This window comes from Lathyrus oleraceus, chromosome 7 (genome assembly GCF_024323335.1).
Source record: "Lathyrus oleraceus cultivar Zhongwan6 chromosome 7, CAAS_Psat_ZW6_1.0, whole genome shotgun sequence".
NCBI lineage: Eukaryota > Viridiplantae > Streptophyta > Magnoliopsida > Fabales > Fabaceae > Lathyrus > Lathyrus oleraceus.
In genome coordinates, this window is record NC_066585.1 from 40,935,070 (window position 1) to 40,944,339 (window position 9,270).

The 9,270-nt window shown below is 33.6% G+C and overlaps 1 protein-coding gene across 1 annotated transcript; it reads right to left on the reverse strand.

Annotated features, from left to right (window-relative positions):
- Positions 1–418: 418 nt before the first annotated feature.
- LOC127101221 (luminal-binding protein) lies at positions 419–4,123 on the reverse strand. Its single transcript, XM_051038583.1, has 8 exons — positions 3,883–4,123; positions 2,935–3,205; positions 2,633–2,847; positions 2,290–2,532; positions 1,709–2,188; positions 1,458–1,612; positions 1,232–1,314; positions 419–1,137 (listed from the first exon to the last, which is right to left on the reverse strand). Exons 1-8 carry the CDS (start codon positions 3,935–3,937, stop codon positions 633–635), a joined length of 2,007 nt encoding a protein of 668 aa, XP_050894540.1. The 5' UTR covers positions 3,938–4,123; the 3' UTR covers positions 419–632.
- Positions 4,124–9,270: the final 5,147 nt, after the last annotated feature.

A 9,270-nucleotide genomic window follows, 5' to 3' on the forward strand; every position in this document is an offset into this window, starting at 1 on the left:
AATTGCATACAAAAACAGCATAAATTAATAACATGAACTGCCATCATAGTTCTAAAACGACACAGCAGCGGACAATATAAGTTAAATTGTGCGAGTCAGATGATTCAATAGGGTCTAAAACAGGTTTTAAACGATATGATTTTTTATCTTTTAAAATTGGAATCTAACTTTTTTCTTTCAGGAATAAACCATTATATCATAATTCGTACATATGGTATGGTATGAGAAAAAGTACTATATAACGATCTTGTTCCAACTCATAAATCAACACTAACAGATGTATATCTCATAATCCTAAGGTTCAGCATAGGGCACACTATTCTCATCAGTTCTAACTCCCAGTCCCCCAGATCTAAGACCCCAATGAAAGTCATAAAACAAGCAAGCAAATAATGCACAGCATGAACACCAAAACAAGTACAGAAAGCTGAATATGTATTATCTCAAAAAAGCTAGACAAAAAAAAGGAAAAAGTACAAGTTAATTATCTATGAATAAAAATTTCGGGGGAATTCTTAACTCTCCCATGATCATAAAAAAATTTAACCTACTAGGAATCCGCTGGATTTGCTACTTTCTCATCATTGTGCTTCAGAAGTGGGAGCCAAATGTGAGCAAACACAAACATATCTCTAGAGCTCGTCGCGAGAGTCTTCATCTTCATCCTCCCCTGATGCACCACCTTCTGGAGCTCCACCTGCCCTCTGGTATACAGCAGTGATAATTGGGTTGCAAACGGCTTCAACTTCTTTAAGCTTCTCTTCGTATTCTTCTTTCTCAACAGTTTGGTTCTCATCGAGCCATTCGAGTGCTTCTTTCACTGCAGTCTCAATTTTCTCCTTTTCATCTGACTCCAACTTATCAGCCAGTTTATCCTTGTCATTAACTTGGTTTTTCATGTTGTAGACATAGGTTTCAAGTGAATTCCGAGCATCAATTCTTTCTTTGACTTTTTTGTCTTCCTCGGCAAACTCCTCTGCTTCGCGAACCATCCGGTCAATTTCTTCCTGGCTCAGGCGTCCCTTTTCGTTTGTAATGGTGATCTTTTCTGATTTGCCAGTGCCCTTGTCTTCTGCCTTAACATTTAGAATACCGTTCGCATCTACTTCAAAGGTCACTTCAATTTGAGGGGTACCTCTGTTCAATTACCACAAAAAAAAAGTCAGTTAACTATATTGCAAACTTCAATTCAGAAAATTCAGAGAAGACATCATGATAACAGAAAACAAACCTTGGAGCTGGTGGAATTCCAGACAGATCAAAGTTTCCGAGAAGACGGCAATCCTTTGTGAGACTCCTCTCACCTTCAAACACCTATATATTAAAAACAAACAGCATTTAAGTTGAATCCAACCCCTCTTTAAATTCATCATGCACCCAACATCTTGTTTTTCAAAGGAAAACATCCTAGCAATATGATGCATAATGCAGTGGAATAACAGTTATTGATACAGTACCTGAATGGAGACTGTTGTCTGCTGGTCCTGGTAGGTGGTAAAAACCTGAGATTTTTTGGTTGGGATAACGGTATTTCTAGGAATCAATTTTGTCATCACTCCGCCAACAGTTTCAATTCCAAGGGTAAGTGGTGCAACGTCCAAGAGAAGGATATCTGGATACAGAGAATATCACAACAATGAGCAGGTGTAATGCTTGAAATCTACTTGCATTAATAAATAAATTAGCTATTAAAAGGCTAGAAGAGTACCTTTGGTTTCTTCTCCACCCTCTCCACTCAAAATACTTCCTTGCACTGCGGCACCAAAGGCAACTGCTTCATCAGGGTTAACACCCTTGTTTGGTTCCTTTCCTTCAAAGAAATCCTTCAAAAGTTGTTGTACCTTTGGAATCCTAGTGCTTCCACCAACAAGAACAATCTCATCAATTTGATTCTTCTGTAATCCAGCGTCGTCCATTGCCTTCTTCACAGGCCCCATGGTCTTCCTGAACAAATCATTGTTCAACTCTTCAAATCGAGCACGGGTAAGTGGCTCAGAGAAATCAACTCCATCAAAAAGTGATTCAATTTCCACACGGATCTGGTGCTGGCTACTAAGAGCTCTCTTGGCACGCTCACTCTCCCTTCTCAGCTTTCCAAGTGCTCTGTTGTCCTTGCTAATATCCTTTCCATGCTTCTTCTTGATCAATTTAATGAAGTACTCCATTACTCTCTGATCAAAGTCCTCACCTAGTAAACAATGGAACAGAGTTAGCAAGCATTGACAGTAGAATAAAGTTTCAGAAAAAGTAAAAATTGTCTTATTCTTCTTTTATATAGCAAAAACTCACCTCCAAGATGTGTATCTCCATTTGTAGCAAGAACCTCAAAAACACCATTGTCAATTGTCAAGACACTAACATCGAAAGTTCCACCTCCAAGATCAAAGACAAGGATGTTCTTCTCTCCACCTTTCTTGTCCAATCCATAAGCAATGGCAGCAGCTGTGGGTTCATTGATGATTCTAGCAACATTGAGACCGGCAATGACACCGGCATCCTTGGTGGCCTGTCTCTGAGCATCATTGAAATAAGCTGTACATTTCAAAAGAAAAGAATAAACATTAGAATAAAAACAAAATGTGAAAGAAAATAATAAAGATTACATGAGGAACACTGTAATTTTCTTATTCACCTGGGACAGTAACGACAGCATCACGAATTGTCTTGCCAAGGAATGCTTCAGCGGTTTCCTTCATCTTAGTCAGAATCATAGCGCTGACTTCCTCAGGACTGAACACCTTGGTTTCACCATCCTTTACTTTGACCTGGATGTATGGTTTTCCATCCTTGTTGACAATCTTGTAAGGAACAAGCTTCATGTCTCTCTGAACTTCCTTATCTTCAAATCTGCAGAAAGAAACAACTCAGTCAACATTAAACCCATCAAATGAAATTATAACAGATAACTATGAACGACATATAACAATTTCTTACTTTCTTCCGATAAGTCTCTTGACATCAAAGATGGTTCTCTCAGGGTTAACAGCTGCCAAATTCTTTGCAGCCTCACCAATGAGTCTCTCACTATCAGTGAAAGAAACCCATGATGGAGTGATACGGTTACCTTGGTCGTTGGCTATGATTTCAACATGACCGTTCTTGTAAACACCAACACATGAATAAGTTGTTCCAAGATCAATTCCAATAACTGTCCCCAACTTGGTGGTCCCTTCCTCTTTTGCAAAAGATGATGCAAACAGACATCCTACAACAAAACCCTCACAACGTTTATAACCATAAAAAACTCAAAAGCATTTAAATAGCATCAAATCAAATCATATAACCGCATCCAAAAAATCATTAAGCACAAAACAACATAAAATCAATTATTTAAATTCTAAAGGCATCATTACAAGAAACCTAAATGGAAAAAAGCCATCATAGAATACTAAAACATACATTACTACTAGAAGCAAATAAAATAAATTAGTAAGCATGCAATTAATTACATTTGTTTGTAATTGAAAACTAAAAATCTAAACAAAACCAAATAACATTTACTACACAAGTTCTTTTCAAATTAAGAGAAACAGCGAACAAACTTTATTCACTCTTAACGGACTTTAAAAAGCAATAAGAAAATCATATTAGGTTATTCCACCAGTAAGATTCATAAGCAGATTCAAAGCATAACAAAAACTAATCATTTTAAATTGAGTTTCTTAGATGCAGATTCCAGATTACAGAAAGAGGCATGTTAACTATTACTCTGTTGTTGATACTAACTATAATAAGTCAATAGAATGTGATGCGATTAGGGTTAAGATCTAATCAGATCCATACAAATCGAAGATCTAAACAAAAACACAAGTAATGAAAACGAAATTCGAATGAGATCTGAAAACTGAATAAAGAGAAAAATATGAGACATGGAATAATTACCGATGGACACTACGGCGAGAAGAAGCAAAGACCGGCGTGAAGACGACGGAGCCATGGTGGTTTGTTGAGTGTTCGTCACCGTTCAATGATGGAGTTTGTGTTGATGATGATGCGAGTGATGCTATGTGCTTTTATAGAGTGTTGAAAATTACAAAGCATGTCATTCTTGCTTACGTGGACCAATAGAAAGCCGAGTTAGGACTGCTTTGGCCAATTAAATTGCCCCTTGTGTGTTGGAACACATCATAAGTTCAGGAATCGCCTAATGCTGTATTATTTCATGATTCATTATTTTTCTTAGATTTGGATCAATGCGCTGAATTGATTAATATGGTTATTTTTGTTTATTCTTTTTGTCCAAAAAATAATATTACCGTCAAAGAAAATTAACTTTTAAACTTGTTGAATAATCAATTTGATCTATTATGTATAGTTTAGATATATTAAATTTTAAATAAACTTAAAAAATATTGTTTTTATATACAGTAGTGCATAATTGTAAATAAACTATACAAAATAAGAAAAAGGAAATCACAAGCCTAAGCACCACCAAGATCACCTATTAAATTTCATAAACAAGAATCACCATTAACAACGCAACATCATCTAAGAGTAGTTTAGGACCACATCCTCAAAAAAATCATGTGACACACTCGAACTGCTATTTATTTAAATCGAGAATATGTTAGTTTATCTAGAAATAAAATTAAAACTTGCATTCGATTTTTTAATCTTCTGTGTTAGACAAGTCACGTAGTGCTACATTATACCAGGTCCCTCCATATGCATTGTCTTGATTAAGTGTACCTGATTATTAGCTACACAAATCATATGTAATTAGAGTATATGATTTTGTCTTTATTAGTTTTCTTATTGGCAGTTTATACATTAAGTTAGCTTGATTCTTGGATTGTGATTGATTATTTTTCTCTTGTATATGTATTGTGACTTGTAATGTGAATATATATCATTTTGACCATTATATTTGTCTTTCTCGCTTGGTATCGGAACTTTAAGCTTGAAAGCTCTCGATCCATCATAACCACAATGACAACCACTGCAAACTCAAAGAAAAAATGACCTACCAACATCAGTTTCTGTCAAGCTGGACAGAAAGAATTTTCCCTTATGGAGGTCACTAGTTTTACATGTCATTAGGGATTGTAAACTAGATAACTCAATGCTAGGAAAAAAGGAATGCCCTCAAGAATTCATCATTGTTGTTGATTCAAGCAAGACCAAAAATCCAAGTTTTGAAGAATGAGTAGTAGATGACCAAATGTTGCTTGGTTGGTTATTGAATTCAATGACCATTGACATTGCAACACAATTGATGCATTGTGAAATCTCCAAACAACTTTGGGATGAGGCTCAAAGTTTTGCAGGTGCTCACTTCAAATCTCAAATTACATATTTGAAATCTGAATTCCATGGTACAAAAAAAGGAAACCTAAAATGGAGGAGTGTCTGACTAAGATGAAAAAGTTAACTGGTCAACTAAAGCTAGCAAACAATGCTCTCACAATCTCGGATCTAATCATTCAAATGTTGAATGGCTTGGACTCTGACTGCAACCCTATAGTAATCAAACTGTCACATCAATCATCAATCACCTGGGTTGATCTACAAGCTTAACTCTTAGCCTTTGAAAGCAGGCTTGATCAACTCAATAACATCACAAATATGTCTCTCAATGCTTTTGCAAATGTTGTCAACAAAGCTGAGTACAAAGGCAACAAATTTAACTCAAACACACAAAACTCGAATTGGAGAGGTTTCAATTATATGGGCTATAGATGAGGCAGAGGGAGAATGGTCAAACCAACATGTCAATTGTGCAACAAAACAGGTCATATAACAATGAATTGCTTTCACAGGTTTGACAAATCTTACTCAAACTCAAATTTATCAACTAATGCAAACAAAGGTGATACACACGGTGCATATCTATCCTCATTTCACTATGCATAAGACTATGATTGGTACTTTGACAATGGTGCAAGCAATCATGTCAGACATTAAATAGAAAAGTTTCAAAATTTAACTGAGCATAATGGTAAGAATTCACTTGTTGTTGGAAATGGTGTTAAGCTAGATATTATTGGTACAAGCTCATCTAATCTAAATTTACTTAAATTGCATAATATGCTATATGTGCCAAACAATACCAAAAATCTACTTAGTATATCTAAATTGACTCATGATAATAACATCATTGTTGAGTTTGATGTTGATTGTTGCTTTGTGAAGGACAAGATGCCAGGGAAGGAACTTCTAAGAGGGAGACTTAAAGATGGATTGTACCATCTCTCAGGGTCAGATAATCAGTCCAATGACCCTTGTGCCTACATTTCAATCAAGGAGAGTTGGCATAGAAAACTTGAACATCCCAATAATAAAGTATTATACAAAGTTCTAAAGAATTGCAAGATCAAGACACCACCTAGTGATAATGACCACCCTACTTTTTTTGTGAAGCTTACCAATTTAGAAAAATGCATGTTTTACCTTTTAAGTCCTCTGTTTCACATGCTCTTGAGCCATTAGACTTGATCGACACTGATGTTTGGGGTTCTTTCTCAATAAATTCCACTTATGGTTTTAAATACTATGTCCATTTCATAGATGACTATGGTAGATTTACTTGGATTTTTCCTTTGAAACATAAATCTGAAACCATACTTGTTTTCTCTTAATTTAAAAACTTGGTGGAAAATAAATTGAACAAAAAGATAAAGATTATCCAATGTGATGGTGGTGGTGAATTTAAACCATATCAGAAACAAGCATTAGAAGCAAGCATACAATTTAGAATGTTTGTCCCTACACATCTCAAAAAAATGATAGAGTTGAGAGGAAATATAGACATATTATTGAGTTAGGCTTAACTCTACTTGCTCGGGCCAAAATGCCAATGTCCTTTGGTGGGATACTTTCTCAACTGCATTTTATTTGATCAATAAGTTGCCTTCCACAACAAACTTCAATGAAAGTCCCTACACCCAAATCACCAAAAAGGAACCTGGATATAATGCTTTAAAACCTTTTGGATATGCCTGTTATCCTTGTCTCAAACCATATAATTAACATAAAATGAAATTCCATATCACAATATGTGTTTTTCTAGGTTACAATATCTCTTACAAAGGCTATAAGTGTCTCAACTCTCATGGAAGAGTCTTTATCTCAAGATATGTTGTGTTCAATGAGAATCACTTCCCTTTTCGTGGTGGCTTCCTCACTACAAAAAGGTCATTGGAAGAGATATATAATACTGACTCTTTACATGATTTGTTTCCTCTATGTCGTGCAGGTGATGACAATTTGAGTCCAACAAATGAAAAAAAAGCAACTGTAAGTCAAGATAATATCTCACCAGCTGCAAGTATTGACACTCAGCAACAACTTAATATTCAAGATGAAGGTGACTCGATCAATGTGAAGGAAAACAACATTGAAACAATGGCATCAAATAAATACACAATTGAGACAAGCAATAACAACAATCAGATAAACATAGACATCAATGATCAACATGAAGCTAAGGCAACTCACAAAATGTGTACTAGAAGCAAAACAAGTATTTATAAACCAAAGTTACCCTACATTGGTCTCATTGAATCATAAATGCAAGTTATCGAACCAAGAAATGTTAAGGAGGCACTCACTAGTCCACTTTGGAAGGAAACAATGAGCAATGAGTACAAAGCTCTCATGTTCAATCACACATGGAATATGGTACCATACATAGGACAAGAAAATATTATTGACTCGAATGGATCTTCAAAACCAAGTACAAAGCAGACGAATCCATTGAAAGGAAAAAAGGCAAGATTAGTTACTAAGGGCTTTCAACAGATTAAAATTACTAATCAAACAAATAATTAATATTTTAAATAATTAACTTAAACACAAATATATTATAAAATAAAAAAAAATAAATAAAAGATTATAAAAAATAAAAGTAAAATACAAGAGTAGTATAAACATATATATGGAGGGTATCAAACTACACATGGGCCTAACGCCCAATCTTACCAAAATTAATCTTAATTTTCTCAATAATAATAAAAATATAAATAAACAACTATAAATAAAAACGTGCATTTAATCTAAAACACCATACATGCCATCATAATCTTTTCATTTTCAGAAAAATTCAAAAAAAATGACAACATAAAAAATGTTGATTTAAAAACATATATATATATATATATATATATATATATATATATATATATATATATATATATATATATATATATATATATATATATATATATATATATATATATATATATATATATATATATATATATATATATATGTAAATTATACTAACTAAACAATAATAATAATAATAATAATAATAATAATAATAATAATAATAGTGGAGCCTGTGAAGCATGATATAATAAAAGCACAATCCATCAATCTCTTTTTTGTTCAAAGCTTAATATAATAAAACTAATAGTAAAAGAGACACGGTGAACGGTTGACCTTGCAAATTAATTTTTAACAAGCTCCTTTCTATATCTCAATGAAATAGAAAATGCAGAAAAAGAATTTCTCCTTCATTCTTGTTAAAACAAGTCACACAAATTAAATTATTATCAAACAAAAATAAACAAGACACAATCAAGGAGGTAGAAAAATCTACCAAAATAAATGTGGTTCAGACTTGTGAGGGCGGAGAGTTCCGAAAGGGGATGGCGGTTCATACTGCTATTCGGTAAGGAATGATGAGTTTGAAGTTTTTTCAAAACACAAAAAAAAATAAAAATATAATTTTACTCTCTCTTTCTCAACCAACATGACAGTATAAAGAGAAAAATTTCTTCTTCTTTATCAACCTTCCCAACTCTTCAAATAAAATAAAAACTGTGTTTGTTGTTCACAAAAAGAAATCTCCAACTCAAATTTAAATCAATATCCACACAAGAAATAAAGAAAAAGGAAAGAAGTAAAAGCTACCGGCGGATGTTTTCCGGCGATGTGGTGGTGCGTGTGTTGTGTCGTCGGACGGTTCGTGGGTGGTTGACGATGATGATGGCGAAGAGGGAGTTTTATAGTGGTGGTGGTTAATGGTTTGTTCTATGTCATAAAAGTGTTTTCTGTTGATTTAGTAAGAGTTTTTCGATAAATGTTTCTTTCTTCTCCTCTCTGAAAATGTTTTTTCATATCTATCCCCCAGGTACATTTTTGCTTTTACCTTTTCTTTGAGAAAGGCGGTTCAATGAATCCCGAGATAAAGATTTTCTTCCTTTTTCTATCAAATGTCATAGCATATATATATATATATATATATATATATATATATATATATATATATATATATATATATATATATATATATATATATATATATATATAAATATAATATAAAAA

Coding starts and splice junctions, on each gene's coding strand:
- LOC127101221 (XM_051038583.1), bottom strand. CDS start 3,937: ATGGCTCCGTCGTCTTCACGCCGGTCTTTGCTTCTTCTCGCCGTAGTG. Junction 2,533..2,632: donor TGCTGTCGTTACTGTCCCAG/GTGAATAAGAAA, acceptor TGAAATGTACAG/CTTATTTCAATGATGCTCAG. Junction 1,613..1,708: donor GGGTGGAGAAGAAACCAAAG/GTACTCTTCTAG, acceptor CTCTGTATCCAG/ATATCCTTCTCTTGGACGTT.